Source organism: Schistocerca piceifrons, chromosome X, assembly GCF_021461385.2.
Source record: "Schistocerca piceifrons isolate TAMUIC-IGC-003096 chromosome X, iqSchPice1.1, whole genome shotgun sequence".
Classification (NCBI taxonomy): domain Eukaryota; kingdom Metazoa; phylum Arthropoda; class Insecta; order Orthoptera; family Acrididae; genus Schistocerca; species Schistocerca piceifrons.
Genome location: NC_060149.1, coordinates 408,976,069 through 408,999,643, shown reverse-complemented (window position 1 = coordinate 408,999,643; position 23,575 = coordinate 408,976,069). Strand labels below are relative to the sequence as shown.

Below are 23,575 nucleotides of genomic sequence, written 5' to 3'. Positions count from 1 at the left end.
AGTCTTTTCAATACTGCTAACCTTCCTTTTAAAATAAGACCCTTTACTTTGTTCTGACAAGCCATGAAGCTTTATCGGTGTTAAACCTAAATAATCAAGAGCAATGTTTGTTTGTACGAGGGATTCATTTCTGGATTCCAATGATTCTAATTCAACCATGACTTCATCATCTGTTTCACTTTCATTGACTTCAACTCTTTATTTTACCTCACAAAAGTTACGGCATGTTGAGCAAAACTTTTGTCCAGGTTTTATACTGATATTTTTTGTCAGTAATTGTTTAGAAAGGTCGAAGCCTACACTTCTCAACGATTTTTTGATGGGCTTTTTGTGTTTTTTAGTGGGTCTACACATGTTGTTTGATACTTTTCAAAAACATTTAAAAAGTAGTAGCTATGGTGTGAACATATATTCTTAAATTCACACAGATTAATTCCAGATCGTAAGTGGATCAAATCTTTTTCTTCCTCACTCAATTCTGATACCGGTTGTAACTTTTTTGAAGGTGTGTAGGTTGTTTGGAAACAGTCAGATTTTTTAAATAACCCTACACTACAGGTTTGAATATCTGACATACTGATTTCACTTTTGGTCTGATTACTGTTCTGGTTACTTTTATAGGATATTGGAAAAGAAGCTGTGTAAACTAAGCAACAGTACTTACTGAGAGTTCGAATAAACTTAATAAAATACTATCCACGCACTATTTAAGATTGTAATAATTTTTTACTTCAAAACACAGGAGTAACAATACAAAATCCAAGTGTACATTGTTACTCCAAGAAGACAAAAACTTATTTTCGGTGTCTAAGTCACTTGGCATTTTTTATTTTTAAAATATAATTAATATTATTTTAAAAATTAGATAACTATTAAACAGGTTAAAAAGTCAACATAATTTTTCCTTTATCTAATAGCCTATACAATTAAGAGTATTTTAAAACAAATTTGAGCTTTCTATCAGGTCTGAGACTCTATATATTGCAGTTTTTGTAAAACTAAACATCCGTTAGCTAAAAAAAATAAAAAACTTATAAATTTTTTTTCATTTGGAAGAATTTAATATATCTTTATGGTAATTTTTTTAACATTTAGATATAATACACAAACTTATTCCAAAATTTCATACTGATATCTTGAGTATTCTTTAATATACAAATTTTTTTAGTTGTGAGGACACGTTTAAGTTACAATTTCCGACTGTTGAAACAAAGCCAAATCTAAAAACTTTAAAAATTTATAAAAAAAACTATAAGAGATAGAGCAAAAAAATTTTACAAGTGCTTTCAGGATGATAAAAGAAGTAATTGTATCAAGTTTCATCAAAATCTGACATGGTTGGTGTCAAGGCCTGGGTCACTTGACATGGAATGACCCTGTACGGTAATTAGTTTCCACATTATAACATGTTAAATATAGAAAGTTTAACTGTAACCAAGCAGTAGTTTTCTTTGATGACAATATCAGTTCCAGTGCACAACTGAATTTCAAAATCTGTCTTGTGGGGTGAAAATCCATTACTGCTGCAATCTTGTGCTGACAATGAGATGATTTTCATAGAAATACCGAATTACTTCATTTGTAATACAGTTTCATAGTTTTTGTAGTTGCTCATGATCTTTACACTTGCGTGCAATGGATGTAGCATCGGCATACAGAACTATCCTTGGATTTGGGGAGCAGTATTTTGTCATTTACATAAATCAACAAAAGTATCCCAGTACAAAGTCCTGGGTACCCTGTATTACATATCAGCAATGTTAGATCTGTGTGTGTCACTCACCATCCTTAAGAGTGAAAACTGATTTGTGTTAGATAAGGTTTTATTAAACTGTGAACAATTATCAGCATAATTACCCAGCTGTTTTCCCAGAGTGTTTACTATCTCTCTCTACAAGCAACTGATAGAGATTAGCTAAAAAAATATCTGTACTTTCAGATGGAGGTCTTTCCGTATCCAAAATTATGTTTCCTTTCCCATCTATAGCTTATCGCAGAAAGTTCAGAAACACCTTCAACACGTAAGGAATTACATCTTTGAGCACCAATTATTGCCACTTTTTGCAACATCACCATAAGGTTTGATATCCCTACTGAAAGATGAACAGAAATTCTTTGTTAATGGGTGCATAATAAGATTCTTTTTTGGTATACCAGTGCTCAGTAATAACTGAAACATGTGGTTTATTAAAACATGCTATTATGTCCAAATCATTGTGCTTATTTCCTAGGCTCGTAAAGTTTTGGAGGATGATCTTGGTTTGCAGGTTGCATTGTATCCACATATTTATTTTTTTTTTTTGTTACCATAAATATCCCCATTAAGCAAGTCAGATGTGCTTGTCAAGCTGGGAAGAGGAAACAAAAAGGCCACACATGTACAAAATAATAATAAAAGGAGAGATTCCAAAAGAGTTCCTGACAGCAAAATGTAAAACTTAATTGTTTTTGGGTATGTTACTTACTTATATCCTTCATTCAAAAAACTTAAGAAGGCTGTTAGTTTAGTGTCTTCAACTTTAATGCTGCTGAGCATCGCAACAATCAAGTCTGAGATAGTAGTGTACTATGATACTACCTATGAAGAAATTGATGCACTGGATGTGAAGTGCACAGTTTAGTCTACCCAGCAGGTGTTCCAGAAGATGTCCCTGCACTGTTCTATACCAACATGAATATACCTATCATTAGTGATATATTCATCACCGACAGAAAATTGAATAATCACATTTTCGCTTCAAGTTTCTGAAATGGCAGTTGATGAGATCATATCTGAAGAGACAGCTATCAACCCACACTTTCAGGATGAGGTAGGACTAGCAATTACCAGAATTCTGAAATGTGGATCTTCTAAACCTAGAGTTGCTCTAGGAAAACAAGTAAGATGTGACACGTGTTCCAGATCAAAGATGAGAAAATAAAAGGTTGCTGTATTAGTTATAGCATACAAATATGCAGTGAATAACAAGTTTGAAATGACTGTTCGCCGGCTGGGGTGGCCGAGCAGTTCTAGGCGCTACAGTCTGGAACCATGCGACCACTACGGTCGCAGGTTCGAATCCCGCCATGGGCATGGATGTGTGTGATGTCCTTAGGTTAGTTAGGTTTACGTAGTTCTAAGTTCTAGGGGACTGATGACCTCAGAAGTTAAATTCCATAGTGCTCAGAGCCATTTGAACCAACCATTTTTTGACTGTGTTCAAAGCTATGTAGACTTGTTTAATTCCTGGTTTAAGTAATTCACATTATTTCATTGCTGTTTGCTGCTGTCATCCATTAATACCTGAATGTCAACAACTACTTTGTTACTTTAAAACCTTCAACATATTCACTGTGGCTGACACAAAGGTCAATAAGAGCTACTAACACTGTGCTTTTAAGTGTCATCCGCAGTGAATGTGCAAAACAAGAACATTTTTGCAATTTAATTGAAAGTCCTAATTCAGCTTCCTTTTTCAGGCATGTTTATTTTTAAATATTAAAACTGATGAGAGTTTCATTACTAAACCACTAATTTTGAAATCTGGATGACATCATCCCAGCACTGCAACAAAATGTGCACCATACACAACAGGTTCAATGCAATCTCTCCTCTCCACAAATTTGCACCTCAGATGTGTTGTATGTCATATAATACTACAGTTAATTTTCCATATATCTGAGCAAAACCAGTTCTTGTGTGTCCAAGTTTATCTCATCTAGACATTGCACCTTTCCCTTAAATTTAGTGTGCTTTACAATAAAATTTGTATGAAAAGTTTTCCGTGTAAATTACCTATTCTACACCTACACCTACAGCTAATGCTTGTGTAACCCAGTGTGCCATTCAGGTGGGTTTACTTGTGTGTCAATATAATTGTTGGGTTCAGTATGAAAGGGTTTCTTGAAATATATTCCCACATAAATTTTTTAGTATCTATTCTCATTTGCAAAATATATTACGCACTGTCAGTGCTATTTCACTGCAAAAATTTTAAATCATGCTGGGGAATATACCAATAACACAGTTCCAGCACACCTCAGAAATTTGATTTTAGTTGCTTCAACCAATGAGAATCACGGCCCAAGTCTTGCACTGCCCTATTTTGTGTATTAACCCGTTGGCTGGCAAGAAGGTGCTGGTGGTCACAGCAGACTGCTCTGCTGGGGCCAGCAGTGATATGGTAACAACCAGGTATCAGCAATTTTACACTTTAATCTTACTGAGGAAAAATATTTACTTATATTTGATATTCCTTGCCATTTCCAGACTATTTTTGGGTCTGCAGTATTTTTATTTAAATGTCTTACAAAACCAAACGATTAAATGACTACAAAGTTATTCATGAATTCGTTTTTAGATACATATTTAACTGTGTAAAGGATAACTCCTGAAACAGTAATTAGCATTCTAGCTGTTCTTTTTAGCCACGACTGTACAGATTCATATACATCACACTCAAAGTTCCTAAATGCCTGCTTAACACATTGACTACCATGCTGCTCACAGCAGAGCAGGGCACTTAATGCTTTATGCCTGACCTGGTGGTGAAACATCCATTACTAATCATGTCAGGGTCAAGAAATGCATAAGTTAATCTCTCTGGGAGTACTGTAATCCAAAAATGTAAAATTATAACTAAAAAGGCCATTTCCAATTATGTCTACCAAGCAAATTATGCTTTCAGTCAGTGATTTCTTTTGCCATAAATGACTAGTGAACACACATGCCTGAGGAAGGTAAATGTTCATACTTTGCCTCTGAGAAGAAGCAAAGCCATTAGAAACAGCTATGTCCTTAGTCCAATTTATGTTGAAATTATCACTTGGGTATTTTAATTAAATTTGGTCTACTATAAGCAACATAGTAAAGGAATCAAAAGAAACACACACACACACACTGAATTAATTTCTTTATTAACAACGCTCGGATTTCCACATCACTATAGAGGTACCAAGCTTGATGCGTTACTCGTTTTTTTTACATGGCGAGTTTCCCCAGTAGGCCTATAAACCATGAAACAGACAAAAAGCTACTTCTCGCTGTCTTCTCTTCTTTGGATTTTCACTTCAGAAACTGAAACATCCATTACAAAAACAAATTACATCACTCACAAATCTGGATTCAGTCACTGCAATTCATACCTATTTTACTGTAAAAAATACTGACTATGATGAACGATGTAATTTTGAACATTCAAAAGTTTTCAAATGTGCAGGTTACTGACGTTAGAGATCAGGAAAAAGTTACGATGATTGCAACTTAAATACCGAAGCCATTTGTTATGAGAATACGCCGTTACCACAAATAATCCACATAGATGCATTGAAAGAAACTTTACTGGGTAACATAATGCATCAGAATACTATAGGCACAAATAATGAAATTTCTGTACATTTACCATACACTTTACTTTTCTTGAGCATTATAAGATTACTAACGGAAGTTACTTACCATCCATTATCTGGAATATAAACTATCCTTTCTCCTCTGCAAACATCTGCTTTTGCAGCAAGTATTGTTAATTTTTTTCCGTGATTGAAAAGCTTTAACGCACACAAATCACAAAACCCGCCATTATACACACGTGCGTCTCGCGGGCCCCAAGGAATCGCTTCATGACGTCATCAATAAGGCTGAAAGTGTGACAGCGCCGCCTGATGACTAGACCTGTAAGCAACTCTGTTGACGTAAGTGACGTCACACGTTGGCTACAGTGTTTATACAGACTTGCCTTCGGCTGTTGTTTTGGAATGACAAAATCAGTTCAGATTGTTTGAATGAAGCTTCCGTTAGCAGAATAAAATGTAGAAAGAAGGTTTAAATGTGAATAATCTGGATTATGGTGACATGCTAAATCCGCAGCGTAGTCAAAGTTACATATTAGAGTCGTACGTCATTGATTGAAGCCAACTGATTACAAATTATTGGTCGAAAGGCAGAGTGATTTATAGCATAACACATATTACGCATTGCGGACAATGTGTCTAAATGTTTTTCACGCATTAACTGCAGCTTACTACTGTAGGCTAACTACCACTGAGACGTTTGCAGCACGAATTTGTCTTTGAACCCATACCAGCAGTAGCAAATGCGGAAAAACAAATCAAATATGTTAAAGGATGCGTAGTGGAACGCCCATTGCATTTTTCCAGTTTGTGTACGATATCTGTACGTAATATTCATCAAAACACGTCGGATGATTGTTCATTTTCTAATATATGTTTTTTGGGGATGACCTAGTAGTTTTATTTTTTTTATTATGAGAAATGCGTTAACTGTGGGAAAGTGCATTTAAATATGCAGCAAACAAATATTAGGCAAAGACACACGTCTGTCTGTTACCACAACCTTTATTTCTCATTCGCTGTGTTCCACAACTGTCAACGAAATTATCGCTTTTCAACCTAATGTAGACCTCAGACTATGCTACAAATAAAGTTATTACTACAGACAACGTTTCTAGGGAAAAGGGGGGGAGGGGGCGAAATCCAGTATAGTGCTCTTGCCCTGTGTGTGTTACCGATATGCTTAAATTTTCATCGTTGTTTTTCTGTAAACAAACATCTATATGCCAATCACATCTTCCTGTATGTAGTTTCTCAAAAATTCAGTTTATGTGATCTTAAGATAAAAAGAGCTCAATGAGGGAATATTAATAGATCAAAGCAATACTGACATCTCCAAATTGTAAGACTGCTATAGATGCAAGTCACTGATTGTCAGAGTGTGTCACTGGGACAAAACATTTGAAGTAAATCACGAAGCTTTAGGTTAGTTCAACTATTACTTCTTAATGTAGTAGGCAGTCACAATTTTCTTCCGTATTTTTATGTATATACATACTACACAAGCAACCAAATAGTACTGTTCCACTCGCAAATAGAGAGAGGGAAGAAAGGCTGTCTGTCATCCGATCCCTGATTTCTCATGCCTTCTAAATTTTCTCAATAGTGTTATACAAAATAATACTCGCACATAGTTTGAAACTACTGGTAACCTATCTAGAATCCAGCCTCTGACTTGCTTCAATGTGTTGCTTAAATCTGACCTCGATCTCAAACTTTGGAGCAGTACTCATGAATGTGTCACATAAGTGTTCTATATGGGTGGTCTAAGTAATCTTCCCCTCATTTCCAGTCACAAAAAGTATTCATCTTCCCAGAGGAAGGAAGTAATGACCCTGAAAGCTAGAAATGGTTTTTTTTATTCAAGTGCTGTTTTTCTCTCATACTTCATACAAAGCATTTCAGAATTTTACAATGAGTACTGGCAGCCCTACATATAATGGTAACATTAAAACCCTGTTAATTTGAACCTTAGTGTTAACTAGCATATGCATCCTTGAGTCGAAACATTATGTTTAATTATAATTATAGAAGGAGAGGCTAATAAAATATTTTTTTTTACTTTGTATTTTTTTAATATCTTAGGATTTTCAGTTTTCTGCCTGATGTCTAGCAGCAACCTGTTAAAGACCTTCGATCAGAATGTGAAATTCCGTTGTGAATCGTAGGCAGGGATGTATAGTCTACATGGATATTGTTTTTCCTTCCAGTATTTTGCAAGTTCGTTTCACCGAACAGAGTAGAATTACCCCTATTATGAACAGCAAATACTATTAGGGAGTAAATATGTTGACATGTAAGTGAAAGACTCCGAAGTCCCTGAAGAGACTTCTGTAAGAAGCTGCACTATCGGTTTTACACAATAATTTTACTCACATGGATCAGAAGTTCTGTTAACTTCCCACATCAAATTCGAATAAAATCGCAAGCTTTTCATAGCAGCCTCCATCACCGTCACCAGTAATGGTACTGGTGTGGTGTACTGTAGCAGCACATTAAAAGTGTTTTAGTTGAATTGATTCTGCATTATTTCTCTTCCTCGTGTCCTTGACATTAATGCTACCAAGTTGTGTTCTTGTACAGTAATTAGTTTCCATGTTATAACATGCTATATATAGAAAGTTTAACTGTAACCAAGCAGTAGTTTTCTTTGATGACAATATCAGTTCCAGTGCACAACTCAATTTCAAAATCTGTCTTGTGGGGTGTAAATCCATTACTGCTGCTATCTTGTGCTGACAATGAGAGGACTTTCATAGAAATATTGAATTATTTCATTTGTAATACAGTTTCATAGTTTTTGTAGTTGCTCATGATCTTTACACTTGCATGCAATGGATGTAGCATCAGCATACAGAACTATCCTTGAATTTGGGGAGCAGTATTTTGTCATTTACATAAATCAACAAAAGAAAGTGTCCCAGTACAAAGTTCTGTGTACCTTGTATTACACATCAGTAATGTTAGATCTGTGTGTGTCACTCACCATTCTTAACAGTAAAAATTGATTCCTGTTAGATACGATTGTATAAGACCATGAACAATTAACAGCCTATTTACCCAGACATTTTCTCAGAGTATTTATCATCTGTCTCTGCAAGCATGTGATGGAGATTAACTAGAAAAATACCTATACTTGCAGATGGAGGACTGTCCATACACACAATTATGTGTTTCGTTTTCCATCTGTAATTCATCACAGAAAGTCCAATGACATATTCAGCAGGTAAAGAACTTACAATAGGGGGCAGTAATTCTTCCAACTTTTTGCAAACTTTGAAACATCATCATAAAGCCTGAGTTTCCTACTGAAAGATGAGGACAGATTCTTTGTTAATGGATGCATACTAAGGTTCACCTTTGGTATCCCAGTGCTCAGTAATAACTGAAAAATCTCATTTATTAACGTATGTTAGATGTCCTAAGCACTGTGCTTACTTCCAAGGCTTATAAAATTTTGGTTGATAATCTTGAAACTGTATTTGGATTTGTGGATCATATCTGCAGATTTAACTCCACACTGTGTATTAACTAAGTTTACAGGCTGCATTGTCACTACCTTTTTCATTTCTTTGTTTGAAGCCGTAAGTATCCTCATTAAGCAAAGCAGATGTACTTGTCAAACTGGTAAGAGGCCACACATGTAAAAAGATGATGATGATGACGATGATAATAATAATAATAATAATAATAATAATAATAACGAGCATAAACTAGCAAAATACACAAAGCAATAACTCGTATAAATACATCGGCTACACCACTGCAATTTCATTTGCAAACAACAAATAGAAACAGTAGATCACATCGCAAGCAGATGTAAAATACTAGCAAATACAGAATACTCCAGAAGACATGATAACATAGCAAAAATAATACATCAACAACTTGCCATACAACATAAACTAATAAAACAACACGTTCCCACATACAAGTACGCACCACAAAATGCAATGGAGAATGATGAATACAAATTATACGGGAACAGAACCATTATAACAGATAAAACAACACCGCATAACAAACCTGACATCATACTCACCAATAAAAAGAAGAAATTAACACAACATCCATACCCAATACAACAAATATACAGAAGGAAACAGGAAAAAAAATTGAAAAATACATCCAACTGGCTGAGGAAGTCAACGCAATGCAGCTACATCCAAACTTATATATACAATTACAGAAATCTGTAATTATTGATACATGTTCAATTACTCGAAAGTTCCTAAATGCAATGTAACATACACCGTACAGTTAAAAGGAAGTCACGCTTGATCAAGGTCCGCGTCACTTTCCATTTTTGACCAGACATAACGTCTGAGAAAAGAAAGAATGATAATAATAATAACAATAATTATAGTATGGTTCATACTGTTATCCATTACTGTCAGAATGTCAACTACTACTACTACTCCTCTGTAATAATAATAATAATAATAATAATAATAATAATAATAATAATAATTTATTATTATTATTATTATTATTATTATTATTATTATTATTATTATATTTCAAAGCAGTTTCTGACAGCTGAACATAAAACTTATTTGTTTTAGGAGATATTAAGTAATATCTAAGAATGCTGTTAGTTTTGTGTCTTCAAGGCATAATGCTGCTTCGTTGATCATAGCAACAAACAAGCCTGAGATAACAGTACTGTGGTATTACCTAAGAAGAAATCAATGCACTGGGTGTGAAGTGCACAATTTACTCTACCAGCAGGTATTCCACAACATGGCTTCACACAGTTCTATACCATCATGAATATCTTTGTAGTAAATACATTACTGATATATTCATCACTGACAGAAAATTGAGTCACATTTTTGCTTAAAGTCCCTATAATGGCAGTTGATCAGACCATATCTGAAGAGACAGCTACCAACCTGCACTTCCCACAGGAGGCAGAACTACCGATTAGCAGAATTCTGAAACGTGGATCTTGTAAACCTAGAGTTGATCTAGCAAAACAAGTCCGAGGTGGCATGTGTTCTACATGCGCGGTGGCTAGGAAGTGTCTCTAATGACTGTTCAAAGCTATGTAGATTTAATTCATGGTTTAAGTAATTTACATTATTTCATTGTTATGGTTCATACTGTTATCCATTACTGTCAGAATGTCAACTACTACTCTGTTACTTTAAAATCTTCACCAAGTTCACTGTGGTCAACCCAAACCACCAACCCCGTGCTTTCAAGTGTCACCTGCAGTGAACTGTGGAGAGAGAGAGAGAGAGAGAGAGGAAGGGAAAGAAATTGCAATGTATTGGGAAGTCCTAATTCAGCTTCCTTTTCAGGTATGTTCATTTTGAAATATTAAAACTAAGAAGAGTTTCATTCCTAGGCCCCTAATTTTGAAATCTGGACCACCTCACCATGCCAGCAGTGGAACAAAAAGTACACCATACGCATGACAGGTCCAATGTAAGCTCTCCTCTCCCAGAAATTCACACGACAGAGGTGTTGGGAACACAGGAAACTGCACCAAATATGTAAATATAATTCCACAGTTCATTTTCCAAGTATTTGAGCTAAACCAGTTCTGGCATGCCATAAAATTTGTACGAAGAGTTCTCTGAATATTCTGTACTAACCTAGTGTGCCACTCAGATGGGTTTGCTTGTGTATCAAGACAATTGTCATGTTTGATTCTGGGGGGGTTTCATAAAATGTATTCCCACATCAGTTTTTAAGTATCTATTCTCAGTTGCAAAATATATTATGCACTTGTCAATGCTACTTCAGTGTTAACATTTTAGATCATGCTGGGGAATATACCAATAACACGGTTTGAACATACCTCAGAAATTTTATTTTCTTCAACCACAGAGAACTAGGGACCAAGTTCTGTGTAATAACTGGTTGGCTGGCACAAGGTGCTGGTGGTCACAGCGGATAGCTCTACTGTTACCGGTAGTATCAGTTATCAGCATTTTTACGCTTTAATTGTATTGAGCAAAAATATTTGTATCTGACATTCCTTATCATTTCCACAACACTTTTGGGATTGCAGTATCTTATAAAATCAAATGATTAAACGATTAGAAAGGTGTCCACAAATTCAGTTTTACACATATTTCAGCACAGGATACCTGACTGTGTAAAGGGCAATCCTGCAGACAGTATTCATGCTCCAGGTTACTAGGAGCCTGGTTAACACACTGACTGCCATCTTGCTACACCGGCAATGGCAGAATCACACACCTTACTTGGTGTGCCCAGCCTGCCAGTGTAACATCTGTCACTAACCAAGTCAGTCAACATGTTAAATATAGAAAATTAAGGCCAGCAATTACTATAATCTATAAAAGTAAAATTACAACTGAAAAGGCAATTTACAATTGTGTCAACCAAGTAAATTTTGGCTTTGTGTCCTTGATTTTTTTGCCACAACTGACTAGTAAACATGCATACTCAAGGACTGCTGAATATTCATACTTTACCTGTTAAAAATAAGCAAAGCCATTAGAAACAGCTATGCACATAGTCCAATTTATGTTGAAATTATTACCTGGGTATTTCAATTACATTTGGGAACTATAGGTAACAAGATAAAAAACAAAAGAAACACACAGACACAGAATGAATTTCTTTATTAACAATGCTTGGGTTTCCACATCACCATAGAGGTACCAAGCTTGATGCGTTACTCATTATTTTACATGGCGAGTTTCCCCAGTAGGCCTACAAACCATGAAACACTCACAAATCAAAGGGAGATCAAGTTAGATCTTACAGTACGTGTGATCAAAACCAGTATGTACTGTCAACACTTCAGATTCAGGTTGTTTCAGTGCACTAGCAATGTTCAACTTCTCGTCAGTGGTCGGTTTGGCAAACGTGCTCTTCGGACGGATGTTATGCTTATTAGGTATTCGTTGTACTTTCACCTTTTCATTGCTGGCACAATGTCGACCTTCCCTATTGCAGCGAGAGTTAACAAGTAGTAGCAAACTGTCAATTTCTTTTTCCACAGTACCTACAGTTTCTCTATCCAATTGGTCTACTTGGCCTAACAGAACTTTCAATTTGGCTTTTAATTGTGTTCCATGAGAGGCAATTTCCTCATTATCACTTTGTTTTTTCATCAAAGAAAAAAATGTCAGAAGCCTCTTTGATTGAAGTAGTTTCCATCATTTTGCCTGTTTTAATAGAATGAAATCCATACATCATAGAGACAGCGTGAATATGTTTACATATATTCAAATTTATTAAATTGTCTGGGCAACAGCAAGAAAAACTGTGCACACATATCTCACATGCAGAGCACAACAGTTTGCACTTCAGGTCACAGTCCAGGGATTGTAGGACAACAGTGTATGTCATACCACTTATTGACTGAGATTTTACCTGAAAATGCTTCCCATCATTACTGGCCGCAATCTGTCCCCTGTCAATTTTTTTTGACTCTGTATGTCGTCGTTGAATCTGCTGCAGTCTATAGGAGTGCCCACCCTTAAAGAGTTTCACAATTCTCTCAAAAAATTTATCCCTCGTTAGCTTCATAAGTATCAGCAGCAACTTGTCCAGTCTGTTATTAGTCTTTCCGTCCAGATAACAATACTTCAATACTCTATGCATGGCTTCGAGGTGCATATTAGTATTGATATTTAAACTGCGGCGATGACAGTAACCCCAATGTTGAGGCCTGAATCCATAAGTATTCGAGAAATATATTCCAAAGTCTTTTGTGTTTTCATCTTCGTGGAGTTCCCTCTCAAACAACTCCAACAGCTCACCGAACTTGTCTACTTCAGGTTCTTCCAGCAGCATGCTTAAGGCTTTGTAAACCTGGGTTTGTCTCTGTGGGCCACCACACACTTTCCTTAAGTTTTTTCTCCAGGAACGGTCAACATGCCACGTACATAGCAAATTATTATCTGCTAGGCCCATTACACGCGCCCATGCACATCGGAAAATTTGCGTATCATCTGACATAAAAACAGATGGTTTTATTAGATCTGCTTTCTCTTTGACACAGGTAAAAAATTGGGTCATTACTGTAGTGTTCTCTTTATTCGAAACACAGAAGGCAACTGGAATGCCGCTTCCAAATTCATCAAGAACTAATAGTGTTGTTACTAGTAACTTGTACACATTTGTACAATGTGTTGAATCTACACATACAGTTTTTGGGCCAAACTTCTGAAGCATCTGACACTGTAGATCTGTCATTAGCACAATCATCACATCATTGTCCGATGAATAGTCCACATTACCGATGACATTTTTGTTCATTAGAACACAGTCTTTTATTTGTTCTAAAAAGATGCTCACACTTGTTGCATCATTGGCATGGAGCTGGTGACTATTAATTCCAAAGTCCCTCTTTATGTTATGGAGATCCTTTCGAGTTAAAAGGTGGAGTCTTTCTACCTCTTCGGAATTGATGGACTCTCTCACATCATCCAAAATTCTTTGGAAGGTCACGCCTTCGGCTATTTTACCTGTAACATTTCTACAATTAATAAAGCTAGAAACACATCATTAATCACATACTACTAGCAATACCTAATGTTTCACTGTTTACTTAATTCTACCAGGACATATATGTGGGGAGGGGTAATAAATGCCCTCAACAGTTAACACAGTGCACAATTGCCATAATTTATAAAGCTTGCTATAATTCATAAAGGACCACAGAAACAGTCATTTCAATTCAAATATACAGGAATTTTATCTTTCCATTGATGTAAACTGTATTTGTATTTTTACTTTACATTTGTAAGGGATCCAGGTAGCACCAATATGTTTGGGTATATATTATGTGCCACATGAAATTTCAGGTCATACACTGGCAAAACAACATTATGTAGTAAGGCAAATATACTGAGAATGTATCAGACTTTAGCAGCATATTTAATTTTGACCTTTGTTAGTGTTGCTGCTGTGACTAACACTTTTATGAAAGATCAAAACAAATCATTGTCAAACTGTGATAAATAAGCCTTGTACATGTAGTTTGCTATAGTAGAGTATGGAAGAGAGGCACAACAGGCAGGGCAAAACTGAGGTGGCAGTGACACCTAATTACTACATGGTAGCCAAATGAAAAATGTCCTGAGGGACTATACTGAGAAGGATGAAAAATATCAATATCTTTTCAGATGAAAGAATAGGACCATTACTTGCTATAGAATGGTGAGGATATCGATGTGCTAGACATACAGATAAACCACAAGCAAACTGCAAAATGGTGGTCAGAAGAAACAGATAAAGGAATAACAAGGATAACAAAGAATGGAATATGAGAAATGACAGATAGTGAACCAGGGAGCATAAATCTGGAGATTTTGAAACATTGTACCAAGATAGTAAAATCAGTACCAGTTATTCAACAAAATGGTATGTGGAAATTTAATATGCGAAGAAATGTCAGTTACATTACTACCAAATGGAGATCACTAAATTTGTTTGAACTATATAGAAATTTGTGTTACATATCATTAAGAAGAATTTAAGGATAAAAAGAAAAGACAGGGCTAAACCTAATTTTAAGACTTTGCCACATTTTCACACTATAACATTGCAAAAAAAAAAAAAAAATTGACACCAGCTAAAAGAAAATTGCATAAGTTTTCATAGATTTAGATAACACTTATGATACTATTCCAAGGAATGTACTTTGAAAAGCATTACATATGGGGGCAGGGAGGACCTCTCCATAAAAATAAACATAGTTATAATTACACCAAACTAGAACTACCCACAGCCTCAAGAACATATTATGAACACACTTTAGTTAATTTATTCTTTAAGAGTCACTATCTACATTCCCCATGTAAGAACCTCATAACCAGGAATGCCAATCAATGTGATACACATCAGTCTGCTATGTTTCCACCAGCAAATTTGTTGCATATGTTATGCACAATTTCTGGTCAAACTATGCACACAATCTGATACAAATACCCTTTCTGTAAATAATACAACACACTGTCCTGACTTAAATGCAGATTCCATACAGCAAGTCAACCTACTTGAATAGCCTTAAATTATTAAAAAGTTATAACTAATATTAAATAAATCTGTATAAAAGCACTATTTAATACTGTTGCATCTATTCTACGGTTAAGTTAACACTCACCAGCAATGACTTCCCTTTCAGATCTAGGGAGTTGTAGAAACCCTATATTCTTTTCATATCCAAAATGGGTTTTGAAATAAACAACATTACAAATACCATTTGTATCTTGGCTAACCTCTATGGCAGCAGTGCAATGACCTCCCATTTTCTTACTGCCTTGCGACTTAGGCTGCCTCTGACCTTTTGATTGAGATTTGAATACCCCAGATCTATGACACATGTAAATGGTCTTAGTGGCACCTTTCATAGGCTTAGCACCACCGTGTGTTACAAAGCTAATGCTTTCTTCCTTCTCTTCTCTTGACTTCCACTTCAGAAAGTCTGAAACACCCATTACAAAGAAATATTACACTACTCACAAATCTGCTTTCTGTCGCGCAATCCATACCTATTTTACTGCCAAAAAGACTTACTACGGTCAGTGATTTAACTTTGAACCTCAGAAGTTTTCATGTCTGTATGAACATGTAACTGAACACTATTTGAGCGATACTAAATTTAGAATGCAGTTACTACACAATTTCTGATCAACAAATCAGTTCAACATTACATCTGAATACTACATGCACAAGGATCGAAATTTCGCTAGACATTTTACTTTTCTTGTACATCATAAAATTATTATACGATGATACTTACCGTCCATTGACTGAAATATAAGATAAATCAGTTCAACATTACATCTGAATACTACAGGCACAAGGATCGAAATTTCGCTAGACATTTTACTTTTCTTGTACATCATAAAATTATTATACGATGATACTTACCGTCCATTGACTGAAATATAAGATTTTCTTTCTTTGTTGGAACCACGTGCTTTTCCTGTACATGTGCTCTCAACTTAGCCAAACCGTTAAACGAATAACTACAATCGTCCTGTGGGCATTTCACTGTACCATCCGTATTCGGTTCTATATCATGCACTTTCCTTATGTGTGCATATAAAGTTTTTCGTAACTGAAATGTCTTATCGCAAACAAAACACGTATTCAAACCCTCCATCTTACGCACCGTATCAGCAAAGAATGCCTTGGTTGAAAGAATATCTACGGTTCGAAAACTACCAGCGATATTACCTAGCATGAGAGACGACGTCATGTCTCATGTTATGACGTCATGATTCCTCGGGGCCCGCGAGACGCTTCTATTATACACCCACAAGGCATTAGCATGTCATGTTCAAAGAATATCCGCGTTTCGAAAACTACCAGCGATATTGGCTAGCGTGAGAGACGACGTCATGTCATGATGTGACGTCATGATTCCTCGGGGCCCGCGAGACGCTTCTGTCAAATTCCACATGGAAAAGTTTCTCTGGCGATCTCAAATTCCGCGTCTGCACAGAGCGGTCTGAGCTGTAGAGGAGTTGCAGGTAGTCTGCATTAGAGATGGGCAAACTGAAACACGTAACTGTTTCGAAACAAATGAAACAGTACAATGAAGCGCTTCGATACGCTGTTTCGAAACAGTGAAACAGTTTGTGTTTTGTAATCTAATAAACCTACACATTTTATCATCTTGAATGTCTACTGTATAAGTATGTCCATATAAACAAAAAATGAGGTACGAGAGCAATAATCATATCGCAGAAAGCATGAAACTATCACTTAGGCGTCTTGGCAGTTTCGTATTTCCTGCAGCAAATGCGCTGCTTTCGTGTCGAGTGACTTTCATACTTTTCAATTGGCTGAGGACAGCCATAGCTGAAGACAGAAGAACCACCACGAACAGAACTGGAGGTGGGAGCAAACTGCAGAAGCAACGGATATGCTACTGGGATTCCCACATTCCGTTAGTTCAAATGGCTCTGAGCACTATGGGACTTAACAGCTATGGTCATCAGTCCCCTAGAACTTAGAACTACTTAAACCTAACTAACCTAAGGACATCACACAACACCCAGTCATCACGAGGCAGAGAAAATCCCTGACCCCGCCGGGAATCGAACTCGGGAACCCGGGCGTGGGAAGCGAGAACGCTACCGCACGACCACGAGCTGCGGACACATTCCGTTAGTATGCTAATTTCCATGCGCACAAAGGGAATCACAGTGACTATAGATTCACAAATAACGCCAAATAATTCGAATAAATAACAAAATATAACAGAAAAAATTTTGTTTTTCAAGGTGTTTCGAACCGTTACTATAAATTCACCATGCTGCCCAGCCCTTCCCGTGTACCATTACACTATCAGTGAAATGTCAAACAGATTGCTTGCAATTATACCTACATCAAAACGCCTTTTTTTATTCAAATTGTTGTAGGCTTACTTGCGTTTCTTAATATGATTACTGTACATGAACAGAGAAGCGTATGTTATAAAAAAGTGTAATTTAACTGAATGATTTTCACATATTTGTTATTTTGAATGTGAATAGTATGCGTTGTTTTATTGTTTCGTTAGTGTTTATAAAGCAGATGTTACGCCATTTCGAAATAGGACAGTCAGCTAGAAACGAAGCTTTATTTTCGGATATCTTAAGCTTCATGCTATTGCTTGTCAAAAATATTTCGACACTCTTGAAAGTGTTTCATGAAGTGGCATGTTGTGTTTCAGTACCTGTGCCGAGCCCGAATCTCGTCCGACACAGAGCGGAATGAAACACCACTGTTTCGAAACGGTGAACCACAGCCGTTCCGAAACACTGAAACAGTTCCACGTATCGATACACTGTATCGAAACATAGAAACAGTGGCCAAGTCTAGTCTCCATGTGACTTGTACGTTTCGTGATTTTGCTGTTCTCTGTACCGCTCTCACATCAAATGAATAGAAAATGGTTTTCTGTGACCGAGAGTTACCAAGTGAATTAAAATACATTCCCATAACGCATTATTAGCAGTTAAACCATTAATCGTCTTGTAGAACAATAAAGTTATTTTTGTCACTGTGCTAAAGAAATTTGGCTTTTATTAATCAACGAAAATAATCTGTTCTTTTCTGTGGAGGCAAAAGTTATTTGGAACAAAGTGTTTCATGTCTTACTATTCACTAGTTTCAAATGTACCTTCAATTTCAAGTGCACATGCGGAATTTTGCCATAATAAAATGGCTACTACAGTACTGGTACTACAAAAAAAATTTGCATCCTGAAAACCACACTGAAAAGCTTAATATCAGTTAGGCCTACTTCAGTGTGAATCTGGACATTAAAAAAAAAATGGTTCAAATGGCTCTGAGCACTAAGGGACTTAACATCTGAGGTCATCAGTCCCCGTAACGGTCGCGCGGTTCCAGACTGAAAATCCTAGAACCGCTCGATCACAACGGACGGCCTGGACATACAAATGTGCACTTTAACCTGAACTACGCTTTTTAGTATGATTTACGAAATTCCGATGCTCATGGAGTATTCCCAGATATCCTGTTTGTTTTATGACCTAATATATCTTAATGTTACATGTACAAACGTACAGCAAATGTTCACTTGATGATGACTAAACATGTGAATTTGTTTCAAATTTATTGACAGCCTTAGCAGGCTCAATTGTTCCTTTAACAAATCTGCATTCCACAAAACACAGTGCTTTTCGCTTGCAAGACATGTTTCTGATACTTGTCTGGTACCTACTCTAGAGTTGATGTCATTTCTTACTTTGTGTTGTTTACATCTTACCCGGCTTGGCCACGGTGGATGACTGACTGACCTCGCGTGAAGTATCCAGTGTTGCGAGTATATACGGTGCGTGTGCATATGTTTTTTTAGGTGTATGTACGAGTGTCTGCCGGCCGGAGTGGCCGAGCGGTTCTAGGCGCTATAGTCTGAAACCGCGCGACCGCTACGGTTGCAGGTTCGAATACTGCCTCGGGCATGGATGTGTGTGTTGTCCTTAGGTTAGTTAGGTTTAAGTAGTTCTAAGTTCTAGGGGACTGATGACCTCAGCAGTTAAGTCTCATAGTGCTCAGAGTCATTTGTTTACTCTTAAATTTACAGCACATCATGTTTTATCGTTGTGACTCTCTACATTGCTTTATATCTATTCCTAGAGTAGAATATAAACTGCCAGTTGTATATTTTCTTGATTCTACAGAAAACTTTGTTTTTTATACAGTCTGAAGTACTCATGAAATAACTTATTGTCCTTATTTTGATGTATGCAAACAACCATTCATTTTTATTTTTGCAAGAAATTAGTGTTCCTTCTTAATAGCTTTTTGCAGTACAGTCTAGATGTAAACCTGATTGGAAATGCTACATCACATCAGTATTGCAGAGTATCAATAAAATGAAAGATCTATGTTAAAGCCACCACACAGTAAAATATCAGGGTTCTTTGAACTGGAGAGTCTAGTTTTTAAATGAATAGTATGCCAAGAACTGCTCCATTATTTTGCGTTCCTTATCTGTAGAGGAGATGATAAAACAATTACCCCAAACATAATAACTCCATATGTCCCCTCTAATCTGAACATAGTGGTGCAAATGGTCTCATGATTTCCCCAGTATGCACAAAATTCCAAATAGAAATGTGATGAAAAGTGTTTGAGCAGAGCAAACACTGATCATGAGATCTCTGTGTTGTCATAACTGCGCATATGCAGTAATGCCTGTTTTCTGACGCTTGAAACTAGCTCTCTGGCAACTGCTCAAATGAACCTAAACACAGCAAGCATATGACTGTCAAAGTGTTTAATTGGTGATGTGTTTGTTCCTGTGCTATGTCTGGAAGTGTTTAATTGGTGATGTGTTTGTTCCTGTGCTATGTCTGCCAGACATAGCACAGCAAAAATGTAAGTAAAGGATCTAGTCGTACAACTCATTTAATGTATGTATGCCTGAAAGAATTGCACCAAACTATACAGGCACTGTAAAATAAATATAATGCTCTACTGTATTTCATTATGGTGGTGATGGTAATGTTTTGAGGGCACAGCTGTAGTACAGTTGCATTTGGAAATGCCATTCATACTAAGAAAAAGAGTCAATATATCATACAGACTTAAGCCGTTCCCCATTAAAGAAGTTACTCCAGTAAGTACAGTTAATGTGTTATGTATACAAAAAAGAAAACTGGAAATGGATGCGATCATAGCCAAGAGATGAAAACTAGAGTATATGGTGCAAATAACTGACATGAAGGAGGAATGTAAAGGTAAAGTCTAGGTTAACAAGTCACTTGAAACAAAGCATATGGAGAAATCTGGATACAAGTGGAGAAGGTAAGGTATCAGCACATACCGTCAATGGCAATTTTTAGTGGCCGTATTTTGGAATACTAGCCAAAAATGATGGATTAGAGCATGTTTACTACATTAAAGTATACAAGAAAAATTTGTTTATAAAGCTCTATTCTCATTTGTATCTGCTTAAAACATTGCACATAAATGTGAAGTACTGAATGTTGTACACGTAGCAGCAGAACAGATGTCGGCATAGTTTAAAACCGACAGCATAACAAAATTTAATGGGTGCTCATTTGCAAAATTTGTAAACTTAAACATGGACTCGTTGCAAGTATGTGCAGCAGAAGAGCTGGCAGCGTACATCCAGGAAGATGTGGAGCATTTTAACAACAGTGTTATGCAAGAAATAAGAGGCAACATTAAAATCGCCAAATACCCTAACCTAGAAGAACTGCAGGGAGGAAGAGAGCTAATTGTTAAAATCACAAAAAAGATATTTCAGACAAAAAATAGATTTAAATTATAAATTAAAAATTATGCTGTTTGTTTGTTATTAAAACTATACAAAACAATAATAGATTTATTTTCTCTATGTATATGTAGAAAGTAATAAAGATTTGTACAAGAAAATTTGTTTTCGTATTCTATACCCTGTCTCCCATGTACGGTGATCTATGTGTACAGTAATTGGGCAGCTGAGAGACTATGAAAAGTAGTTGAAAGTGGGTAGTTGGCAACGAGGCAACCCTCGTTTGGTACCACGATTTTGTGGAATTATGGCAGTATAAATTTTTATGAAGGAAAATTGTATGTTTTGGGAAGTTGTTTTATTTAGATAATCAGGTCTGGCATCTCAATGATGCCTCCTTCTGGCTCCTATGCACTCCGTGTAGGGACAATCAGATATATCGATACTGGAGCCATCAGTATCTCCATTCAGTGAATTTGGAGTGTGTAATTCGAAGACGTAAAACCAACTGAGCATACCTGCAGTATGACAAGGGGATAGTCCAGTAAGACATGTCGAAACCTTACACAGAAAGAAGACATCGAAAGAAAGGCGCTGTCAAAATATTAGCTGCTAAGAGGCACTGCAAGTTTGATGGTTTCTCTGACACTACAGTAATTAGTCACTCAAGTAACATCTATTGCTGCGCAGGATTAGCTATTAAATGTGTGAAGTATATTTAACGGCTATCATTGTGGTCAATTCTTCAAGTTCGTCTCTGTGAGAGACATCCTCACTGCTGCAAACCATTTGTCTCACATGGGGAGGACTGTGTGGTTGCAGCTGAAATACAGGGAAAATTTGCAAGAAAGCATCTAAAGGATCCACGATCGTACCATATAAACTGGAGTTGACTGACGTTAAAATTGCGTTTTAATGGAACAACTGTCTGGAATATTGCAGCAGTTCTCGGTTCTTCTTGGATGTGCATCATGAACTGTAGATTGTTAGGCCTGTAACTTTCACTTACCCCTTGTCAATCCAACCATCTCGTTCTTAAACTTAGATTCTAATAGGTTCTTCCTGTTCATTACTTATCATGGCTTAGTAATGGCGACAGACATACTGAGAGTTGCATGATCTAGTGTGTACCTAACTGATGATCTGAAATTGCTCTCCAAAGAAAAGGTTGAGTTTTGTCAGCTGTATTCTCACAGTTAAATGTTCCTTGACTAAAGATTTAGCGTGTTTCGTACAGGATGGTTCAAAATGCCTCAAACTCCTTCTGTGCGCTGCACAAAAGCATTTGGGTGTTTCATATTAACCCAAAGATTTCTTCCAGCCTTAGGTAAGATTTATCCGTTTTAGGTTCAATTCTACTGACGTGTCTGACAACCGTTCTCGGGTCTGTTATGTGGTTACATCCTTCCACAGACAGAGGATGCCTCTGTCAAACGATTTTAACCCAAATGGGATGACTTTGCATTCTGACATCATGCATCACTGCTCGCTCAATTGTTTGGAAGAGGTATGTAGCCTACATCTCTACGGATACATGGATGTGTCCGATCTGTGTCTTCTCCGATCGCAAACGTACAACACTTTTCTCTGTTCATCTAGTCCGCAGCAAGGCATGAATTTCACCAATAAAAAACGCTATTCTGTCACATATATAACTATTTGCAACAAATGAGACTTTCACTTTTCTTCTGCTAAGATACCATCTGTGACCTCAAAAACGCGAGTGTGTGAACTGTGATTGTTTTGTACGACTTTAGGCTATCCGAGCATGACTCACTGCCAGACCCAAACAACCACATGTCATCAACCCTATGTCTACAACCTGCACTCGTACAATCATTATGTATATTGCCGTACAGGTGAGACATTTGCCCAGTATCAGCGGATAAATACGATATTGCAGTGCCTGTGTTGTTCAGAAGTACGATGCAATGGTCTTTTGGTCATGCTTCGCTACAGGAAAACACTACCCCTTCATACAAGCTGCTGATTTGCTATTGCCTACCAATCACCAACGAGAGTTGCCTATCAACCGCTTGCTAGAGTGGCACAGGCAACAGTCCCCCCTGATATGTGATGGCGGTAGCCACCATATAACCAAAATAGACGGTATGTAGGGGAAGACATTCACCACTATTCAGAAGTTAACCGATTTGAAGAGCACCGCAGCAAGTCGGTCGAAACGTTGGCAGTTTAGTTACATTAATGTTTTATAATGACGCAAGCTAATACCCAAAATTATTTTATTCAAAATCATGTGGCAAGTAATTTGAACAGCAGCCATCACATTTCATGGCGTGTTAAGGACTATCCTCTAGATCTCTGTAAGGTTATCTTTCAGCATGATAACACAAGGCTACATTTTGTCAATGTTGTCCTGACCTACCCAGGTACAGTGTTGTTCGACTCTTGGCCTGACCAGCACGTTCTCCACATCTCTCACCGAGTGAATATACCTGGTCATAGGTTGCCAAGAGACTGAACCGCCATCACTCGTCAACCACTATGACTGATTAACTCTGGCATAGATTTGAAGCAACGTGCTGCAAGTGT

General features: G+C 36.8%; 1 protein-coding gene across 1 annotated transcript; it reads right to left on the bottom strand.

Annotated features, from left to right (window-relative positions):
• Nucleotides 1–998: 998 nt before the first annotated feature.
• Nucleotides 999–22,050, bottom strand: LOC124722391. Its single transcript, XM_047247562.1, has 3 exons — nt 22,032–22,050; nt 12,688–13,784; nt 999–1,013 (listed from the first exon to the last, which is right to left on the bottom strand). The coding sequence occupies exons 1-3, from the start codon at nt 22,048–22,050 to the stop codon at nt 999–1,001; spliced, it is 1,131 nt and encodes a 376-aa protein (XP_047103518.1).
• Between the last annotated feature and the right edge of the window lie 1,525 nt (nt 22,051–23,575).